We start from the raw sequence: 23,774 nt of genomic DNA on the forward strand, positions 1-23,774 counted from the left end.
TCTATTACCTGCTTATTGTAAATCGTTTTGGATTAAAAGCGTCTGCTAAATGCCTAAACTGTAACTGTCGAAATAAATAACTAATGAAGTTGACCAAAATTGCCATATCTAAACCACTAAATCTAGTCACTTCTCAACATTATCAAAATGGCAAACAGAGACAAATTAATGAAGAAAGACTTTAGACTTTATCAGGCCTTTACTTCCTCATTTCAATTAGATTAGTTTGAATGGTTTATGCTGTTGTCATATGCAAATAAAGCAATGATGCAGAAAACTTCCTTATGGGAATGACAAAGCAGCTTTTTAATAGGTGACTTTTAACACCCACTCAAATTCCTACCTGGCCCCAGTTCAGAATGATGCTACACAGTAGCTCCTCCCACTTGGGCACCCAGATGTATAAAATATCTAGTTTAACAGAACTACATTAATTAAACACAGGAAAGGCAGGCAGAGAGGAACAGCCAACCAAGGAAAATTCACCAGGATATATCACTGACGTTAACACACAGGTAAGTAAAGATTTGTGTATTCTGTTGACAAACGCAGTTAATTAAAGTAATGAGCAATGAAACTAAATGAGATAATGAAACAACGAAAGAGTTTCTCATCAGAGGTACTGAGAGTCTGAGACCAATTCTACATGACAGAAACCCAATAACAAATTGATCATTCTAACAACATTAATTGATGTTAATTCGTTAATTTAGTTAATTAGTTAGTCCTAGTTTGTCTTTAGTGCCATAATAATCAATCTTCATAGCGTAAATGATCATGTGGGACCATTAGATTGTGATCGATGTCTGTAAATAATAGCATTAAATTAAACTTTAAAATGCTATACCAAATGTGCAATATTTGTACCCTGGCCCAAAGCCACTAAGAGGTTCTGGTACAATACAAGCCCTTATTTGTAACTTTATATATATTTCTTCTTCATATTTATAGGTTACAATTTTTATTGTTTCATATGTAGAGTCACTTCACATGTTTTCTGATCTTTTGCTGTTTCGATACAGTTTGATTATAACTTTTGTTACTTTTTTATTGTTTTGCGTGGGCCCCAGGAAGACTATGGCAACCACTTTGAGGAAGCTGGATCCAAACTAAAGAATGATGGATGACTATTTGCTTCCAATTACATATTTACTTTCTCTTTGTTCACCCGCTAACCCTTCCTCAGCTCAAGAATGGCCAGAGAACTGATGTTGTTGGTTGCTACGGTGATCGTCTGCCTGGCTCCATCCATCCATGGAAAAAGTCATCTCTCGTTTGCCAGCGACACACAGGTATTGGAATTCATCCATTCAAACTGACAACCTATACCTCAACACTAGTGGAAAGACCAAAGACAACAGTGCTCAGTGGGTGATGAGTGTTATAGAAGTGCCGGTTCTAGGACTCAGGTGGCCCTATGCAAGATTATTTTAGGTGCCCCCCCCACTGTCACTACCAGAGGACAGTACCATAGTACTAGTAGCCACGATTGACACATCAATTTTTTAAATAATTTGGAATTATAGGCCTACCTGCCCATGATGCCATTGGCAGGTATACGTTTTAGCTATCCACGGCCCTGCAGACACAGAATGTTTAACCATGTTTAACCATCCTTGTATCCTTATTTTAGAGTTCATTTGTTTTTATATTGGTAAATGACATAATTAAAACTGGGATGATAAAGGATTGTGTGTGTGTGTGTGTGTGTGTGTGTGTGTGTGTGTGTGTGTGTATGTGTGTGTGTGTGTGTGTGTGTGTGTGTGTGTGTGTGTGTGTGTGTGTGTGTGTGTGTGTGTGTGTGTGTGTGTGTGTGTGTGTGTGTGTGTGTGTGTGTGTGTTACACCAGGTTAACATCAGTCGTACAGGTTGTAAGGAGACTAAACTGTGTGTTGAGATACCTGACAACTGTGATCCAATGTACCCTGCCTGCCTGTTCACCTCCATAATGGTCCATCCCAACGCCTCCATGTCCTACCTTCATGTAGAGCTCAGTGGAAATTCCAGTGGATACATAGCCCAGGGACTCACCATGAACGCAACTATGGTAAAACACGCACTCACTCACTCACTCACTCACTCACTCACTCACTCACGTGCGGGCACGAGCCGTTTAGTGTTCCGTTTCTACAAAACACTAAGCTGATCTGGCACCAGACCCATCAACATTGTGTCATTGAACCCTTCATCTTTTTTTCCGAGGAAATATTCTCACACAGACAACCTGTGATGCCAGAATTTCCAGTTGTTCATTACTTCCTTCTCTCTCTCTCTCTCTCTCTCTCTCTCTCTCTCTCTCTCTGTCTTTCTCTTTTCTCTCTCTCTCTCTAGGGTACCCAGTTTTTTGTATGTGCTCAGAACAATAGCGGCGCCTTCTTCTTCCGTACGATGGCCCTTGTAAATGACACCACTACAACACTCACTCCAGTAGAAACGGTGAGGTCCTGCTTAAGAGCTGTGACACTGGGTTGCTCCATTAATAGTCATATCATAACAACAATAATGATAACAGTTGACCATCTTTATCGTAGATGGTGAGAGAGATTCGTGGCTCTGTCAATGGGAGCATGATTCAGTGTGAGTTCAAAGTTCCTCAGAGTGCACCAATGTCCTCCAATGTCCATGTCGTCCTGGGGAGAGGGACAACCAATGGCTGTAAGTATACATTTCACGTAGACCTGTGTCCAACCGGATACATATAGATGGTCAAACACAGATAAGCAACCCTGGAAAACCAGACAATCTTCCAGATGTCTGGCCATGCATGCAGTGATATTGACTGGCCAGGCAAACTACACACACACAAATCGCAACACACATACTGATGTAGAAACCCCCCTCCCTCACACACGCACGCACGCACGCACGCACGCACGCACACACACACACACACACACACACACACACACACACACACACACACACACACACACACACACACACACACACACACACACACACACACACACAGTATTTAATCCCCACTGTAGCTATTCAGTATTAGCACAAATGTAGCACAAATGCACATAAGGAAGCATGCATGCAACAACACACACATATTCATTGTTTAAACCTTCTTATTCTATCATCAGTCACCCTTGGTGCCTTTAGTGAAGCCCTGAGTGAAGGTCCACATAATCTGGCCAATCCTAACAGCACCGTAGGGACCATGGCACCAACCACAGCAGCACCAACCACGGCAGCTGCTTCTGCACCAGCACCAGGTACGTTAACACTGCAGCCGCAGGAGCCAGTGGTGATTCACTGGCCCATGGAACATTTAAAATAGCCGATCTACAAGATATTTCTGGCTTGCAACACTGGCATGCAACAAGTAAAAGAGAGCATAGCTTGCCTAAGCATGCATGCAGAACTTGGTGTCTGGCTTGGATAGGATACAGATTTAGGAATAAACACTGTAGCTGTAGGTTCAAGAGGTAAAGACAGTTACAATAGAATGAAAATGATTACAATAGACATATTTTGTATTTATGAAAGACTATTGAAGTGGAGAGACAGGATTATTTGTGGTTATTTGCCCGATTCTTTTGTTCTGTTTGCAAGTCAGGACATTGTACTTTTGCTTTAAAAATGCTTTATAAAAGGAGCTAAGGGTACTTTTGCTTTAAAAATGCTTTATAAAAGGAGCTAAGTGTAACAACACATACAAAAGTTAGTAATTCATCATTCAATGTTGTTCTGTGTTCCCATCAGCTGTGCTGTTCCTGCTTTGTGCCCTGATATGGCCAGTTGTGCTGAGGACCTAAAGGAGATCGTTGGACATCATAGGGATGTAGAGTACAATGAAGTCTGACAATATGGAAAGAACTGATACAGTGTTTACACTCTATGGATGTAGTATTTGAATATATGATTATGAATATGAATTGATGCTGTATATATTCTTTTGTGATAGTATCTTTAAATGATGGGCACTGTGAAAATCACCCTGACAAAGATGTTGAATGAAAGTCCGAGTCAAATACATGTAGTACTCAAGAATCTGATGGGTTTACAGAGTAGTTTGTCCCATGTGACAAATCTGTACCATCTGACCTCCTGGCAGTACCCTGTGATTCTGACCTGCTTTAATAGACTTGCATGCAACAGGAGACTGGTTCTCAATGTCGGGTCCAGGGACCTCAGGGAGTCCAAATGGACCCTTACGGGTCTGTATAACTCTGAGAGTGTACAAATGGATCCAAATCGTTCCAGCACTCTAAGAGTTAAATTTACTCTGGGCATTTTGCAGCGTAGATTATGATACCAAAGATTAAAAATGGTTCCATTTGTACACTCTCAGAGTTACAGACCTGTAAGTCCATTTGGACCCCTGGTGGTCCCTAGACCAGATGTTGAGAAACAATAGGAGGTGTATTTAGCTTGTTTGAACAATTATGACGACCACGTTGACACATCACCCAAATCAACAGCAATGGCCATTGGCCAATGCGTTATCTATGTGTATATTTATATACAGTACCTATGATCTGATCTTGATGCCATTATAATGCTAATGCATATTAGAACTTGTTTTCACTTGGTATGTAAACAATGTGAACTAACCCAGGATAGTAGCCTATTATTATTTTGAAACCGTTATGTAAAAATTACAATGATTACAGAAGATCACCTGATAAATGTGAATGTCAATTCCAATTAATGGGATTGTTAATTAATGATGAATAACAATTACATAGTTTACCCTTTTACATTTTTGGTCTGTATGGAGCTCATTTTGTTCTTTTTAAATTTAGGTTTTTCATCCCATGATTTTGTAACCCATTTTTCACCCGGTGTCAATTATCTAATGTAATTCTGGGTGCTACACTCCCTCTGCCAACCTGGGGAGACAACGGACTGACCTCATGCTTCCTTCTATGCATGAGGAGTCCAAGTTGCTTCTTTTCACCTGACAGGGGGGAGTTTCCCTGGTTGGACGTAGCACGTGGAAGGAACACGTTACTCCAAACAGTTCCTTTCCCCTCCATCAGGCGCCCCGGCTGGCCAGGGGGAGGCAGTATAGAGACCAGGATTACTGCATGTTTTTTGTGAGGGTACCTACCCAAGGAGATGCGGGGAGAACATGCAAACTCCACAAAGAAAGGCCCTTTTGCCAAACCCACCTAGGGTATGGGCACTGATAACGCGGAGGAGAGAACACGCCCACAGCACACTACTGACTGCGCCACTGTGCCTCTGAGCTCATTTTGTTCTTGACATAAGTCAATAAATCAATACAATTGAATACATTTTAAGTGGAAAAAAAGGCATTTTTATTGTGTGGTTGTCTTGTTTTGCAGGTGGAGTTTGTGAAACAGAAGATTAGAAAAGTGGAGATATGCTAGAAAGAATGAGGGCTGACTTGACTTCAGTAGCCTACTAGATAGAAGGATTATTTATGGCAACATGCCTCATATTCACACACAAAAGTTTGTGACTTGTAAAACACAATTCACAATGCATAGTGAGCTGTTGTATCTGTTCCTCTAATGTTTTGTGTTTGTATTTGTGTCTCTAATTTGCCACTTGCACTTGTATATGAACAGCCAACTTTGAACTTTTTCATGGTATCGTTATGTGAATCTCCCATCAATTTGTTACTCCATCACCGAGCACCCACAAATACAAAGTCCACTAGATGGTGCCCATGTAACATTTATGGAGGATGCCTGCTACTGTTTTCTGCAGAAAATGTCTTTGTATGTCTATGTCTTTGAATCTTTGTATTATTATTACCGGTAATATCCTTTACACGAAGCAGCTGTGAGAGCATAGAAAAGAAACTCACTTCACGTCGAGGTCCCCCGCTCTCAAAAACAAAAGGCACGCTGCACAACAAAGCGCTTCTCTTCGCAAAAAACAAAACAAAAAAACAACAACATATTTTATATTTAAAAAACATTATAGGCTAGATATTGCACATTATAGTTACACTAAAAAGTAAAATGCAATAACGTTACTGTCTCTTGTTGAAGAGAGACATTTTCATAACATAATAATTATAGGAGCTCAGGCTCAGGCTTCATTTAACTAAAGAGATTCATTCAAATGAAAGCAATGCGTAATGAAAAAAGATCTCTCTAACTGCATTAAAATAGCATTGCAATATCTATATCTATCCATCTAACCTAATATGACATTTTTTTTCATGGAGAAGCGCTTGTTGTGCCGCTTGTTTTTGTGAAAGAGGAGGAACGGGGAGGCGGGGCACGGGGGACCGCCACGTGAACTCGTGAACTGCACGAGGTCTCGCTTAAAGTCGCGTTGTCTCGCTTTGCCCCAAAAGGAACAGATCTACAAGCTGACACCGCGTGGCGATGCGACGAGGTGTCGGCTTGTAGATCTGTTCCTTTTTGGGGGCGTGGTAACCATATAGTCTACTAATATTTTTTTGGAAGCTCCATTCTTGATGCTGGCCTGTCACCGACTATTGGAACAACATAAATCTGAAGTGAGGAACATATTTTGGACACGGTAAAAAGAAAAAAGTCGAAAGAGTGTCTGTCTGTCACTGTGGATGGGTTGTTTTATGTATTGGATGTATGTTAAGTTTAATATGGTGCCAGATTTGAAATGCTTTGATATTGTTGTGGTTTATTTCTTCTTTATCGATCTGTCTGTAGATGATGAGGGCCATCGGGAAACGACAGATCTTCCGACAACATAAACCTTGTACCTCCTGTCAGAGGCTGCACAGCGTGCGCAACAAGACGTCTCTCCCCCAGAACTTTACAGATTATGATAGCATGAAGCCCTTCGAGCCTCAAATCCCAGTGTATTTCAACTTCGCCAAAGACGTCTTGGATAAGTGGACAGAAAAGGAAAAGGTAATGATCATTTTTATGATGACCTAAGTTCACCTAACCTATATTTTACAAAAAAAACTAATGTAGAACTAGAATACATGCAGCCATTCTGGCGTGCAGAATATTCAAAATGTGGTTGGACTTGGATGCAAAAATAAATTACATTTAATATAATGTCTTAGGCTATAGGCCTACATTTTTTAAATGTAAAACTCTTTTACTATATGATTTAGGCCTATATAGGCTATATTCAGTGTGTGTGTGTGTGTGTGTGTGTGTGTGTGTGTGTGTGTGTGTGTGTGTGTGTGTGTGTGTGTGTGTGTGTGTGTGCGATGCGTGCGTGTGCGCGCGCACGTGTGTACAAGTTGTACACGTGCGCGCATGTACAGTTGTACAGTACAACTGTACATGCATGTGTGTGTGTGTGTGTGTGTGTGTGTGTGTGTGTGTGTGTGTGTGTGTGTGTGTGTGTGTGTGTGTGTGTGTGTGTGTGTGTGTGCGTGCGTGCGTGTGTGTAAATGTAATTTGTTCTTATTGTCAGCGAGGAGAGCGGGGGTCTCTCCCTGCCCTGTGGTGGGTGAATGACAACAAGGAGGAGGTGCGGTGGAGTTTCGAGGAGCTGGGCTTCCACTCCAGAAGACTGGCCAACGTTCTGTGTGGACCCTGCCAGCTCAGCAAGCAGGACCGACTGCTGCTCATTCTGCCCAGGGTTCCAGAGTGGTGGCTGGTCAACGTCGCTTGTCACAGGACAGGTGAATGATTTGTAGTGCTACTGTAGTGAGCCATGTACACTTCACATAACACTTAACCGCTAAGCCTGGATACTGCATAGTAGGATAGCAATAACAGCTCTACAAGCTGTGTAACACGTTGTGAGCTAGCTTGTAGGTCTGCAATAGGCTGTTTTTGAGACTTTTTGCCTTTAATGACTTGACCAAAAAAGGGAGGTCTTAATCTGGTTAAAGGTCCATTCTGTGCAAGGGAAACAAAAAGGAATCCAGGATTAGTACTGAATCTCAATGTGCTTTAAGGGGTGTTACACAGTGAAATCCTCATCAGTGTCAATTTAATCAGATTGATTGACAAACAAACCGAAGGCCATAAAGGAGTGTGGATCACTAGCATCCTTTAAAATTGCCCTGAAAAACCACTTACAGGCAGCAGCCGTTCGCAACTGGTAAAAAAAAAACTAACCTAGCCCAACCCTACCCTCCCCTGCCCCTTCTTTGTATATACTTACTTACTTACTTACTGTTTAGACTCTTTTTTTTGTTCTCTCATTTTTCTTTTCTTTACATATCTACTGCATAGTACTGTGTTCTATTCGTCTGTCATTCAATGTTATATGAGATACTTAAATGGTTTCCTGTGGAAATAAGCTTAGTCTTTTCATGGATCTCCTTTTAGTAGACCTTGTACCAGTGAACTGTACCGTCATGAAACTGTGCCTTTTCCTATGCAAACTTCTAATAAAGTCTTCAATCAATCAATCAATCAGGTTTGTTAAAAATACAGTTAGGTACAGTCAAACATTATACTAAAAGGATAACACAAAAAGCCCCAGGGGGGGGGTCGTCGTAGCCCAGAGAGCGTACAAATTGCCTGAGGAAGGCAGGTTAAAGCCGAAACGCGTGGGTTAGCCCATTTTTCTTTTGATTCTTCAGTTCCCTACCAAAGAGCACCTTCAGCACACTTCACTTTTTGGAGCGGTGAAAGCGCTCCCAATAGACAGGTATGTCCGTGGGTATGTATGTATGTATGTATGTATGTGGCTGGCTGGCTGGCCGTGTCTGTAGCCTGGCAATACCTTGAGTGGCCACACACAACACACAAGTTAAAGGAGGGGCGCTGTTCTGCAGCACACGCACACACACACACACACACACACACACACACACACACACACACACACACACGGTATAGCTGCTCAGATTCACCGCTCCACTTCGAACCGAGGTTTGATTTTTTGAATATTCCGAGCACCCAGTCTTTTTCTTTCTGAAGTGTACAAATTGCATTGCGACACATTGTGAGCTTATTGTGAAACGGCACATGCTGACTGTCTGTCTGTCTGTCTGCCTGTCTGGTTAGGTCATAAAAGTTAACGATTGCAGCTTGAACCGATGCTCAATGTTGTTGCTCTGATGTACATCGTGTCCACCACAGGTACCGTGCTGATACCTGGCACCTCCCAGCTGACATCCAGAGATATTCTCCACAGACTGCAGATCTCAGGGGCCAAAGGTGTGATCACAGATGAGTCCCTGGCTCCTCTGCTGGATGCTGTGGCCCCTGACTGCCCTTCCCTGCGAGTCAAAATATTAGTGTCCGACAGGAAAAGAGAGGGATGGAGGAACTTTGGCGATTTGCTTGGGTGAGCAGCTGGCTATCAAACTGTATAATAGCCTAATAGGGAATGGCCAAAGAAAATTATTAGTTATTATTATTTCCAGCATTTATGTGGCACCGAAATTAAGCAACAGAATCTGTATTGCGTTTTGATCCGGTACATACCAGAACCGCTTTCCACCGGTGTTTCAGTACCCAACCCTTTTGATCTTATGGATTCATTCCAACTAAATCTACTATTTTCCGCTAATGTCTGTTCACAGATATCGCACCAATAATGTTTGTAGTATGTTGTCTCGAAGCCACTGTCTGTCTATGTGTTTTAAGCACTTTCAAGGGAATTATTTTTCCTTTGCACTGCCTAAGGAGCTACTGTAAATATAGGCACCACTTAGGTGGTGTTAAGACACTACATCAACCATCAAGTAGTTAAGAAAGAAACATTTTGTCCACTGACGCTGTTACATAACATATCGTCTCTGTCGGGTGGAAACCTCATACGTATGTCCAAAACTCAAAAGTAGCAAGAGTAGCAGATCTACAAGCTCAAAACGCGTGGCTTCGCACTGTGTTTCAAGCCTGTGGATTTTCGTGTTTTTATGCATTTGTGTGACGCCGTAGTATGATCAAGTAGGGTGTTCATTTAAAAAATAAAAAAGTTAAAATATGGCGCTTTCTCAAGAACTCTACCAGAGGAGACATGAGCCATGTTCAATATAATCATAGCCCTGCCACATCCTAAAGGCCCTTTTCCACCGGCAGCGATAACGATGACGATAGCCATAAAATATCACAGCGATAATTATGCCTTCACATTGATGTCCGATAAAGTTATCGGACATCAATGTGAAGAGGCGCCAATTAACAGCCGCTCGCGCAGAGCGCACCTCGAGCTGTTTGTCAGAGACCCAGTTCCATATCACTGTGATCTTAACCACATCGTTGTTGATCCTAACGATGTAGTTGTCGGCTATCGTTGTCTGTATCGGTGTTGAGTGGATGCTGCCGATCCACTTCAATTGAAAACCCACTTTTTTAAATCGTTATCGTCATCGTTATCGCTGCCAGTGGAAAAGGGCCTTAACTCTTAATATCCTGACTCTCTCAATAGGTTCCTTGTTTACAAGAGTGGGTGGACTTCTCCTCCACTCCGCCTATAGTCTATAAGAAATGGTCATAGATAATAGCCGGAGTGGAGGAGAAGTCCCACCCACCCTGGTAGTCAGGACCTATAAATATTTAGGGATAGAGTTCGATGACCAGCTGAAGTTTGGCGCATGCGCCAAAGCTAAGGTTAAAAACATGCACCTGCAAATTTTCTTTTTAAGAAAACTGAATCGTTTCATGTAGATAGTTACATCCTGCAGCTGTTTTATAAGTCTGTCCTCCAGAGCCTCTTGTCCTTTGGTCTGATTTGTGTGTTTGGCAACATGCAAAATCAAGACCAATACAATGGTAGGGTCATTGGGTGCGATCAGACGTCCGCTGCACAATTGTGCAAAGATCTCATTTTGAGCAAGGCCGAGCGCATCCTCAGTGACCCTGTTCACCCCTTGCATAGCAAATTTCAACTAAGTAAACGGGGCAATGGAAGGATGCTGCATAGGAAAATAAGAACATCCCGGTTCAGCAAATCCTTTGTCCCATGGACAATCAGACTCTTGAACGAAAAGAAAAAGAACAGCAGATAAATACATGTTACCAACATGTTTTATGCACTTTATGACAATTTCTACTATTTATTTATTTATTGTTGGATGTTGTCTGTGATGTTATGTGTTTTTGTAATCGCACCTTGGACCATATGAATGTCCCTGTACGGGATAATAAAGTAAGTTTTCCTTGACCTTGACTTTAATTTGTACCCCAAGACAGTGTCCCCACGCCGAAAATAGACAATCTACAATGTGTGGTGATGCTCAGACAGGTCTCAATGCATCCCTTCTGCTCTCCTTTAGGAATGTATCCAGTGACCATGACTGCGTGGAGACTTTGAGTGATGATCCCATGACCATCTTCTTCACCAGTGGGACCACGGGGAGTCCCAAGATGACCCTGCACACCCATTGTAGCTATGGGATAGGTCTGACTGTCAATGGCAGGTAATGACTGCATTATGTCTGTCATCATCTGTCATTTTGTCATTATCTCTGTTTTGTACCTGCTGCTACTGTATGTCGTCTCCTTCAGGTGGAAACCACATGTCCTAAACAGTTACTTTTCAGCAATCAAATGAATAAATAGCAAAGGTAGCAGGTCAACAAGCTCAAAACATGCTGTGATACTTTCGTGTGACGCTGTACTATGATCAATTAGGGGTCATTAGCGGAAAAAAAACACAAACAGTTCAAATGTGGAAAATGAAGATGAGAGGTCATGCAGTGTCACCTGCATCGTTCCAAACGTAATTGTCCCCATCTCTTTCTCCTCTTGCGCCTCAAAACGGTCTGTTTTTCGTTGGTCCTCTCCCTGTGGAGGTACTGGTTAGACCTGACGGAGCAGGACGTCATGTGGAGCACGTCGGACACGGGCTGGGCCAAGTCGGCCTGGAGCAGCGTCTACGGCCCCTGGACCCAGGGAGCGTGTGTCTTCATTCACCACATGCCTCGCTTCGACCCCTCCACTGTGCTAAAGGTGTGTTCAACCGTCGATAGATAGATTCAAGTTTTCAGTCGCCACGATTGATTTCATATCAGTCATTTGGATTCCATAGAAGTCAGACATGTCCTCCATTGGCGCATGCTGTGCACCAAAAATAGGCTATATCTACAGGCTTACAACACGTCGCAGTGCGAGGTGTTGTAAGCCTGTAGATTGCCTATTTTCGGTTGTTCATTATTTCTAGATTAAAGGGTATTTTAATGTGGTCAAACTAGCATTAGAATACATGTTCAATCTTCCAGAAAACCATAATGATCGCACATATTTCATAAAAGCGAAGGTTAAAGCCTCAATCTTCAATTACTTCAACTGGTTGGCTGTATAGCTATCAACACATTGGCTGCCAAAACATTTATGAAAGAGTGTTAGTGTGTCTGCGGGGGCTCCTTTCACTCTGTTCAAATCACAGATTAGGATTTGGCCTAACAACATTTTTCAGTGATGAGATTTTATTTCTCCTTTAATCCATGTCACCCACAAGGCTGCATTACAGAGGGCTGTTGGAAATTATTATCCATTACGAAAAAAAAGAGGGCCGCACTCTGAACAAAACTGTTCCATTTATGCCTCACAAATCACAGGACGTTTTCGGCTCTCTGATGAAGGCTGGATAGCGGAAAACATAAATTCTGTTTAAACTGTCCATTCTGTCCTTCGGTTTCACTGATTTCTCCTGCCTCTATTTCAGACCCTTTCTGACTATCCTATATCGACATTCTGCACCGTGCCAACTGCTTACCGCATGCTTGTCCTGGAAGACATGTCCAAGTAGGGCCCATTTAATGGCATTTGAAGTTAGTTTCTTGCATGTTTTTATCACATAGGTACATGTTTATCCTGCTGACAGTTCACATCATAAACTGGAATTCATGAAATGCCGGTTCTTTTATTTGTGTGTCAGGTACAACTTTAAGTCACTGCAGCATTGTGTGAGTGCTGGGGAGCCCATCAACCCTGATGTTATGGGGAAATGGAGAGAGGCCACCGGACTGGATATCTACGAAGGTTATGGACAGACAGAAACTGTGAGTTATAATATAGGAACAGATGAGATCAAAGTGTTTTCATCCCAGTCCAGTTTTGTATGTATCACATATACAACAGATATTTCATATTGTCGCTGTCCAGGGGTGTCGCACCAAATTCTGGGCCCTGGGTACTTTAACTATTGAAAAATAGCAGATATACAAGCTGTGAGCCGTGCTGTGAGCTTGTGCTGTGAGCTTGTAGATCTGCTATTTTTCTATGTCAGTGATGCTCAAACTTTTTCATGTGAAGGACCCCCAAAATGATATGTATTTGGCCACGGACCCCCATCTCAAAATATTTAGTTCCAGGGACCCCCAAGAAGCAAAATCTTAGTTACAAATGTTCTCTTAAAGAATACATATATTCAAAGATTTGTACCCCTTTTTCACGACTTTTCAAAAATAGCAGATCTACAAGCTCGCAGCGTGGTACTCGGTGCCGTGCTGTGAGCTTGTATATCTGCTATTTTTCAAAAGCTAAAGTAAAAAATAATTCCAGTTTTGCTCTCCATCCTGGTGCCAACCTTCAGGTTCTGATATCTGGAACCTTCAAGGGCATGAAGATCAAGCCTGGGTCTTTTGGGAAGGCATCACCGGCATATGATGTGCAGGTAACAAATATAAATTGTATTTATTTGATGTTAGGTTTAAAAGTAAAAACACATGACATACTTGCTTCTCGAAAAGAAAGAAATGTCAAGGATAAAAAAAAACACTACAAAGTCAGAGTATTTCCACTGGTCTTGGTACATACAATTATATGAAATACTAGAGATTCTATAAGCTAAGTGGGAGAATCTACACAGTGCCAGTGCCATGAGGTTGGAGTTGAAGAAACTCTGATGAAGAAGTAATTGTGCTGTTTTGTGTTCAGGTTGTGGATGACGAAGGAACAGTCCTGCCCAATGGAGTGGAAGGGAACCTTGCTATCAGAGTAAAACCCCACAAGCCATTTTCTCTGTTTACTGAATACATAGTGAGTATGTTCAAATACGTTTTAGAATTATAAGAATACTTTGTATAGCACTTAAAAACCACAGCTTACAGAAAACACGATAAAGACTTTGAAGGCACACGCCTTTCCCCCCTGACCTACTTGGTCAAAAGCAATATTAACTAGAACTGCATTCTGTCGAGGTGTCAAGTGCCAACTTGCTCCTTGTGCACAAGTAGGCCACACCACAGATAAACCGACGCACAGCCAGGAACCAATAAATGATCTCCACCTCCGGCCGTTCCAGCCTAGCGGGGATATTAAACACGCTGTGAACTTGTAGAACTGCTATTCTTGGCAAATGTTTGTGTTTAATGATGAGATGAGATGAGATGAGATATACTTTATTAATCCCCAAAGGGAAATTAAAGTGTTACAGCAGCATAGTGTGACAATACATAGATAAACTACCGGACACAACAAACACATGGACACAAACACAGCAATAGACCTAAAGTCGATCCCTGACTGTGCACAAGGGGAGAGTTCTTATACATGTAAATTGTACAGTCTGATGGCAGTTGGCAAGAAAGAACGTTTGTACCGTTCCGTGTGCATTTTCGGGGGGAATGTGAGCCTCTGGCTGAAAGTGCTCTTCCTCTCCTGCATATCACTATAGAGTGGATGGGGTTAACCAGGATGGAACATAGTTTGTCCCGGGAACAGGTTTCCATTTCGACCCCCCCCCCCACTTCGAAACCCCCCCACTTCCCCCCCCCTCCCACTTCGACCCCCCCCCATTTCGACCTCACCTCACCCCCCCACTTCGACCCCCTCCCACTTCGACCCCCCCCCATTTCGACCACGCCCCACCCCCCCACTTCGACCCCCCCCCCATTTCGACCGCCCCCCCCCCACTCCGACCTGGGGTGTGCAAGCGACCTCCACGGATCCCGCAGTCTCTCTCATTCTCTCTCTCCATCTCCATCTCCATCTCTCTCTCCCTCTTCTCTTTCTCCATCTCCCTCCCTCTCTCTCTCTCTCTCTCTCTCTCTCTCTCTCTCTCTCTCTCTATTATTGCTATTATTATAATTATTATTATAATTGTTATTATGGCGCAGGTTTTGTCCGTGCCTGGTGCGTAATAGGCTACTAATGACTAATTCCTGCTCTCATACTCTCTCTCCATCTCTCTCTCCCTCTTCTCTCTCTCCAGACAATTAAAACATGATTTATATACATTGAATGAATACAGACACTTCACAGATATACAGTACTTAAAATTAGAAAAATCCCTTGAGAATTGACCGAGCAATAAGGCTTTGTGCGTCCACCGAGGCGGCGCCAACACCCAGGCAGCATCGGAGCTTCCTCCGGGGGTCCCCGGGCCCCGCGGACCACCGCCTGTCACCCCGCCGTTCAGTGGGCACCTGGGCCAGCCTGCCAGGCCCACCGGAGCCCCGGGCAGCCCCCTACGCCCTACTGGAGCCACGGACAGCAACGACGCGCCATTCCCCGCATTAATGATTGAATAATATCCTACAGAACAGATGAAATCACGTAGCTTTAATGTAGGCTATATTGCTGGCTTAATTTGTTAATTATCAGGAGCAATAAATATAGTCTATATATGCCTACTTGATTTAACAATAAATAGGCTCAAGAAAGTTGCAAAATTACAATTGGTCACTGTGACATGGCTTATTTATCAAATCTAATCAAAGCTTTATATAGGCTAGGCTATGGCTTTGCGTCGCTCACCGAAAGATCTGCAAACTCGGCAAGCATGTTGTGTAGAGTCTGCATAGACATACACCTCGTTGTGTGCTTGTAGGCCTAAATCGTCTATTTTTCGCTGTTTGGCGACCAATCCCGACCCTCCGCGGGTTCTGGCTTCACGGGGTCTGTCTTGTTATCAATCTTCGGCCAAAAACTGAAGGACATGGAATATAGGCTACTGACAAGGCGCACCTTCGCACGACGCTATAGGCTCTTATTAATCAGAGTTTCTGATTAATAGGTCTAAGAGGCTGTAGCGTCGTGCTCTATATCTCCTCTGATTCAGAGGAGATAGAGAAAGGTGTGTGCGTGTGGGGACTGAACTGGACCGACCCTGTCTGGTGTCAGGCATAATCGCCTATAACATTTTCGCCAGGTCTTTTCGCGGGGCACTTTTGCCGTGGAGGAGAGTGTTTTCACCTAACCTATCTGGCCGTTTCACCGCCGTTGAAGAGCCATTTCGCCTATGATGTCCATGGTTCCATATTACCCATTTACATATTATATTGACTGTGACAGTGGTGTCCAGTGGTGTCAGTTCAGAAAAGGCTAAGGTATGGCAACTTGTTGAAATACCTTATCAACAGGCATGATTCATTTATTTTGAGAAGTACATTTTTTTTTTTTTTTTGGGCTGGATATGGCAGCCTGGAACAGTTGTTCAAGTGCAGCTAAACTTGGCATGTTAGTAAATGTGCCACAATTAACAATAATGCATTGCACAATAACCAGCACAGATAGACAAAGAGACATTCATGTATTTATATTTAAAAGTAACTTTTATTTCCCCCCCTGAACCCAGGGTATGGCAGCTGCATGCCCCTGCCATACCCAATTGACGCCCCTGGTGGTGTCAAACAGTCACCATTACACACGGCTATCCTATGAACTCCATAGTAGAGTTATTGGCATCAGGTGCGTCCAAATAATTAATTAATTGATACTTAGCCTAGCCCCGAGTTCTGATTAGACGACTCTGGCCTAGCCTACCACTATATATACCACATATAGCTGAGCCCTCGCCTGGTCTGTTTGGTTAGAGCTATTGGAATCAGGTGCGCCCAAATAATTAATTAATCCATGTCCCGATACTATACATTCTTTGGTGCAGTATTGAACAGTTTTGTAAAATGAACAGTATTGAAGGCCTATATTGTTTTAACATTAGGCTATACAAAATAGGCTATTAGCCTATATAGGTCTATATAAGATACAGTATATGCTACACCTAAATAGCCTATAGAATCAACCTTGCCTGTCAACAGGCATAAAAACATATTTTGCCATTTTTTAGGAATAAAACAAATGTGATGTAAATAATAAATGTCAAGTAAACTGTTAGATTCACTTGACACCACTGTCACAGTCACTATAATATTTAAATGACAAAGAGATAATATGCAAACATGAACAGTCTGACAGCAGAATTGAGGGTAGGCGAAATGGCTCAGACAGGTAGGTGAAAAGACTCTCCTCCAAGGCGAAAATGCCAGGCGAAAGGACCAAATGCGTGTAGGCGAATATGTTATAGGCGAAAGTGCTGGTGACCTCCTGTCTATAGGCTACTTTCCTGTGCGTCTTTGACCTACTGTACCAACCACAGAAGCCTACCACACACACAGACACACTCCCTGGGTAGGTCTGTTATTGAGCTGGCCATATAACAGTAACGCATTGTACTTTTTCTTGGAGTAGGTTATTTGCTTTATTCAATCATACATGCATTTTGCACCAGTGCTTATTACTGCCTATTTTGCTTAGGCCTATTTAATATGCAATGAATTAATTAAACGGGTATAGGGATTAATGGCATCAATGGACTGTTACTGTATATGGACAGCCTTAAGCGGAGGACACATTTCTTTATGGCTGCTTTTCAACCAGTGGTCCTTGAGGGGATCCCAGGTGGTCCCCAGCTAAAGAGTTGTGGACCACCTTATATCTGTAACTAAAATGAAACCAAATGGATCCACCCGTTAACTGTAAGCGTAAAATGAATTGACGGTATAGCTGGCACGGAGCGCGACGCGTCTCTCTCTCTCTCTCTCTCTCTCTCTCTCTCTCTCTCTCTCTCTCTCTCTCACAGAATGGAAACGACAGTTACCATACTACCAGACCAGTAACGACTCATCGAGAGAGGGAGAGGTTCATATATAGAGGATACAGCCAAAAGCGACCTGATCATTTAGTTGACAGCGCCATGCAGCCGTTAACTGCTGCTGCTTATTTATTTAGGAAAAGAAACAAATGACAGAAAGAGAGAGAGGGAGAGAGCGATCGATCCACTCCCAGCCAGTGTGCATAAAGTTCAAGTTCATTTAGGCCTACGTGTATATTCGTTTTTCCCGAGGGGCGATTTGGTTGCAGCAATAGGCCTACATAACTTAAGAGCGCAAATGTGTGCGTGTGCGTGTGTGTGCGTGCGTGTGTGCGTGTGTGTCCAGAAACGTTTTGGAAACGCCACCTTAATTGTCTTCTTGGCTTGTGATCATAAATAGCCTACGAATAACGAAACCACCAGCAAAATATCCTATATCCTTCATCAGATAAATTAAGTGGACTGGGGTAAAGGGATATAAGAAATTGTCCATTTTGGTTTCCAAATATGGATTGTTTATGTGATGATGATAATGATATAGGCCTAATGCAACAGCGCGACAATAGGTGCATTTACATGACCAATCTGATCTAAATAAAGACAGACAGACAGACAGACAGACAGACAGACAGACAGACAGACAGACAGCGTTGTGCACAACTGTGCGACTTGTCAGTAGCTATATATTCCATTTCCATCAGTTTTGGGCCGACGATATCATTTGATAACAAGACAGACCCCAGCCAAACTGCGAAAAATTGACGATCTACAAGCTCACAAAGAGGTGTGTCTACAGACTACACAACATGCATGCTTGCGAGTTTGCAGATCTGGTGAGCTACCCAAAGGCATACTATAAAGCTTTGATTAGATTTGATTAAATAAGCCATGTCACAGTGACCCATTGTAATTTGGCAACTTTTTTGAGCCTATTTATTGTTAAATCAAGTAGGCGTATAGACTATATTTATTGCTCCTAATAATTAACAAATTAAGCCAGCAATATAGCCTACATTACAGCTATGTGATTTCATCTGTTCTGTAGGATATTATTCAATCATTAATGCGGGGAATGGCGCGTCGTTGCTGTCCGTGGCTCCAGTAGGGCGTAGGGGGCTGCCCGGGGCTCCGGTGGGCCTGGCAGGCTGGCCCAGGTGCCCACTGAACGGCGAGGTGACAGGCGGTGGTCAGCGGGGCCCGGGGACCCCCGGAGGAAGCTCCGATGCTGCCTGGGTGTTGGCGCCGCCTCGGTGGACGCACAAAGCCTTATTGCTCGGTCAATTCTCAAGGGATTTTTCTAATTTTAAGTACTGTATATCTGTGAAGTGTCTGTATTCATTCAGTGTATATAAATGTTTTAATTGTCCCTCCATCAAACCATCAAGCTTGAAGTAGGCCTACAGAAATAATACTAGCCCGTTACAAGATTGCGTTGAGAGAGAGAGAGAGAGAGAGAGAGAGAGAGAGAGAAAGAGAGAAAGAGAAAGAGAGAGAAAGAGAGGGAGAGAGAGAGAGAAAGAAAGAAAGAAAGAAAGAGAGAGAGATGGGGGGAGATGCACATAAACTCATTCCTTTTTTTTTCTTCTTCCACCCCTATGAACTGCCGCTCTACGCACAGCTGAATCGTTCGCTTATAGAAGCAGCGGCCGGCCGCGCATTGCTTTTGCAAAAATAGAAGGGCTTTCCTAGGGTCGGAGTGGTGATGTCTATAGCAAAACGGGGACACCCTGCCTTTCCGACAGGTTTATTCGAAATGGCGTTGTTTCTAAATCGAGACGTTTAGGGTCGTAAAGGCGATGTGCATAGAAAAGAGGGAGCACCCCGCCATTTCGACCCATAGAAGTCAATGGTCGGAGTGGCAGGGCGTCGGTATGGCGGGGTGTAACCGTTTGTCCCTTATCCTCCTCTCTATAACTGACTGAGCTGGCCTTCTTTATGGTTTTATTTAGCTTGTTCAGCTCCCCCATCTTGATACCCCCAGCCCAGCAAACTACTGCATAAAGCAGGATGCTGGCTACCACGGACTGATAAAACATGTACACATTAAAGGACTTGAGCCTCCTCAGGAGGTACAGTCTGCTCTGTCCCTTTTTGTAGACAGCCTCGGTATTGTCACTCCAGTCCAGGTCCTTGTTCAGGTGGACACTGAGGAACTTGTAGGAGTCCACAATCTCCACCTCTTCCCCCTGGATGATGATGGGTACTGGGGTCCTCCCCTTGCTCCGTCTGGCTTCTATCACCAGCTCTTTTGGTCTGTGTTGTTTTTTTGTTTTGTTTGTGTATAACCAGAATATGCCACTGATATGTTTCAGGGTGAAGCAGAGAAGACGAGGGAGTGTTATAAAGGACACTTCTACCTGACCGGGGACAGAGGCATCATGGACCAAGATGGATACCTGTGGTTTGTTGGACGAGCTGACGATGTCATCCTCTCATCTGGGTATGAGGTCATTGTAGAAGAGAGGATTTGTGTTAAACAATTCAAGATTTTTCAAAACACTTTCAAGATTTAAAAAAAAAGAAAGTTCATAGATAGCAAATGTACAAGCTCGCAGATCTGATATTTGTGAATAGCCAACGCTAAAACGTAAAAAGACCAAATGGGATGTCATTTTAGCAATATGGAATTCCATGTTGAGGTGCCTCTATAGAATATATAAATGCTACATATCTCAGGCCACTGACATGGCCTGAGATATGTAGCACCTTTCTATTCATTGTAACTCTCTGCTGGTGTTGGTCTAGGTACCGGATCGGTCCGTTTGAAGTGGAGAACGCTCTGATAGAACACCAGGCTGTGGCGGAGTCTGCGGTGGTCAGCAGCCCTGACCCAGTCAGAGGAGAGGTATGCAGTAACAAATAATATTGTACGGTTGTGCACAAAATTATTCAATTATGGCTCATAAAAACTGTATTTTTTAACTTTAAAAAAAAATCCACTCAAATACACCTTTAGATATTGGTCCAAAGTACATGTGTAAAATATTTCATGCACATTGCATGAAAATCCCAGGATTTTCATTAAAAAAGATTTGCGATAATTGTATCACAGAGATTTAAATTTAGGGTGAAATTGTCCTCTATTATAAACTGGGATCAATTTGCTTTTGCCGAGCTGCGTATCCTGTACCACTTAAACCCTCTATACTGTCTGTAAAGAAGGCACTTTGTACGCTCTTCTTTTTCACTCTATGCCAAATGTCCTTCGCCAAAAATAGCCGATCTACAATCTCACAGCTTGTAGATCTGCTATTTATGGCGAACATTCCCCCTTGAATAGGGATGCTGGGGTGCCGGTGGCATTTTAAGAGTTTTTAGCATATTTCGTTTATCACCATAATTATCATTAATCACAATCATTTTGGCCACAATAATTGTGACACGAAATCTTCATAATGGTCCCATGGTCTCCCATCCCTATATAGAACTATCACTGTTTGAATAGAAACACCTACAACTAAGCCTGACGTTGTTTTTCTCTCATCCAGGTGGTGAAAGCATTCGTGGTGCTGACAGCAGAGTATATGTTACATGACAAAGACCAACTTGTGAAAGACTTACAAGCACATGTGAAGAAAGTGACTGCACCATACAAATATCCACGCAAGGTATCATTAAATACTGCATAATGTAGGGCACTATTTCACATGTACTGTAGGTTCACTGCATTGGTTCTCAAAGTGGGGTCCGGGGACCCCCAGGGGTCCTTGATGGGGGTTACCAAGGGGTCCCCAACAAAATCAATAAATATCATAAAAATCTATTTAACCACCTTGATCAATATATACATTGGCTGTTTGAACATAGCCAGTCTACAAGCTCACAGTGCGTTGTGAGCTTGTACAAAATAATCTTGATTTTTCTTGAAACATTTTAACAGTTCAGCCAGACAACTCTTGGATTGAATACATATATTTATTGAGCATAATATATAGAGCATAAATAATTAAGCATATTTGGCATCACGGCTCATTTCATTAATTCCCTGTAAGCATGAATTATAAATAAATGATTTGCCGACTAGATTTTACAGGGAATGGAATGAAATAGACCCCCCATAAGGGAATCATAGAAACAGAGCCCACATGTGGATGCTGGGGTGGTGGCGGGAGCAAAAGCAAAACAACCTTAAGAGCAGAGTGCAAAGCAGTAGCAGAACAGCAAGATGGCAGAGCAGCAGCCATCTTCTTATTTAAAGACCCAGGGAAATGGCTATTTTTGGCATTTTATTTTGAAGTTTCAGTCTGAAACGTAAGCCTGTGTGTTTCTGAAACAATCAGAAGGGACCAGCCCTTCAGGCGATGGAAAGTAAAATCGGAGTCATGTGATGCCTAATGTTTTGTTTGTAGCCATCATTAGCAGGGCAGAGAGAAACGACCAGGCTGCCTCTTGTGCAGAATATGTGTTGCCAAGTTGCTTATTATTCCAACCTATATGTTTATGATACATATTCTATTGTGCTCATTAAGTTTACAATGAGTAATACATAGTTTGGACGTCATCTTGAATGACTTTTAAAACAGAGTAGCTCTGTAATTAAAAAGCTGTGTTTGGAGGAATGTGCAGCAATGGGAATCAAACAGGTGAATGTAATCAAAGGTTCATTTATTTCAAAAAGTCTGTCTATGTCAGGGATGGGCAACTATGATAATGGCGAGGGCCACTATATTTCCACCTTCACTCCAGAGGGCCACATTGCATATTGCTACGTCCTGATTTGTCATTCTAGTATCTCATACAAAAGAAGCAAAAATAGCCGATCTACAAGCTCAAAACGCATCGCAGCGCGATATGTTTTGAGCTTGTTATTTTTACGTTTTTGAACCTAAATACAAATACGTTGGACATAAAAAATGTACATTTTAATACTACTATACTAGTCATTAAGCTACTAATATAGATTGACAGAATTAAAGCAGGTCATGTTTGGAATTGTAACAGCTGAAATCAATAATATATCAGTATTCTGGTATTAACCTGCGGGCCGCATTAAGTGGAGGTGGGGGTCGCATGTGGCCCCCGGGCCGCCAGTTGCCCATGTATGGTCTATGTCATCACGCAGCACGTTTCTGTTCACAGGAAATAATTAAGAACGGGCTATTTAGGGAATTTTGATATAAAAATACACAAATTGTTTATTTTCTATTTTTCTGGCATCTAGTGTTAGGAATGCCCATATGATTACCATGGATTTAAGCTCTAAAAGTGTGAAAAAATGTATTTTTCATTTCACTATGTCTTTAAAGCCATCATCTTTAAATAGACCACCCCAATCAGATGGTGAGAGCATGTGACTGATCACCTGATCAGGAATTGGCGCTCCTTTGAGTTGTCTGCCTGAACTAACTCCGCAGGCTTCTTATCATTGTCGTTTTTTTTGCAGGTGGAGTTTGTGGAGCAGCTGCCTAAGACCGTCAGCGGTAAGATCAGAAGAGTGGAGCTACGCAAGAAAGAGTGGGGGCAGACTTGACTTCAGTACCGGAAAGAAAGAAGGATCATCCGACAAAAAGAAAGGGTAAAAAGTCTTAAAGATTACCCTTTTCTTTTGGTGCAGTGGTAAAGTCCCTGCCCACCACCACAGAGGTTGTGGGTTCCAATCCACCATGGTGCAACAGGCTATGTCGGGCGTCTGTGCGAACACAATTGTGTTCGCGGGAGGGTGATACTGGTCACTGGTCAAATTCCTATGGGCTGGGGCGGCACCTGTCAGCACCCCCCCCCCCCCCCCCCCCCCCCCCCACACACACACACACCATTTAGATAGCATTTTTTATGTTTTTTGATTCTTTTATAGTTTTTACTGAATAGGTGCTTGGTCTACCTACATTTTTCTTAGATTACTATTTCTATGCATTTTATGTATTGATGTTTATGTATTGATGTATTTATTGCCTTGCTTATTGTAAATCACTCTGGATTAAGAGCGTCTGCTAAATGCCTAACCTCCCACATTCCTCTTAACCCATTCAAACCGGGAAAGCATCTGGGCCCTAATTTGCTCTGTTCAAAATTAGCAGATATACAAGCTCATAGCGCGGCACAGGTCACAACGTGTGTACATGGGCCAACCAGGACCTCCTGGAAGTGAAAATGTAAAGGTCGGGATGTCTGATTCT

The 23,774-nt window shown here is 42.7% G+C and overlaps 1 protein-coding gene across 1 annotated transcript; it reads left to right on the top strand.

Annotated features, from left to right (window-relative positions):
* Positions 1 to 6,732: 6,732 nt before the first annotated feature.
* On the top strand, positions 6,733 to 23,128 carry acsm3 (acyl-CoA synthetase medium chain family member 3; the record flags this gene model as incomplete). Its single annotated transcript, XM_080726979.1, has 13 exons — positions 6,733 to 6,830; positions 7,351 to 7,561; positions 8,976 to 9,183; positions 11,117 to 11,260; positions 11,636 to 11,792; positions 12,508 to 12,587; positions 12,721 to 12,844; positions 13,378 to 13,458; positions 13,722 to 13,823; positions 19,971 to 20,098; positions 20,404 to 20,503; positions 21,147 to 21,266; positions 23,042 to 23,128. Exons 1-13 carry the CDS (start codon positions 6,750 to 6,752, stop codon positions 23,126 to 23,128), a joined length of 1,623 nt encoding a protein of 540 aa, XP_080583105.1. The 5' UTR covers positions 6,733 to 6,749.
* Between the last annotated feature and the right edge of the window lie 646 nt (positions 23,129 to 23,774).

Source organism: Nannobrachium achirus, assembly GCF_963921795.1.
Source record: "Nannobrachium achirus genome assembly, chromosome: 5".
Classification (NCBI taxonomy): domain Eukaryota; kingdom Metazoa; phylum Chordata; class Actinopteri; order Myctophiformes; family Myctophidae; genus Nannobrachium; species Nannobrachium achirus.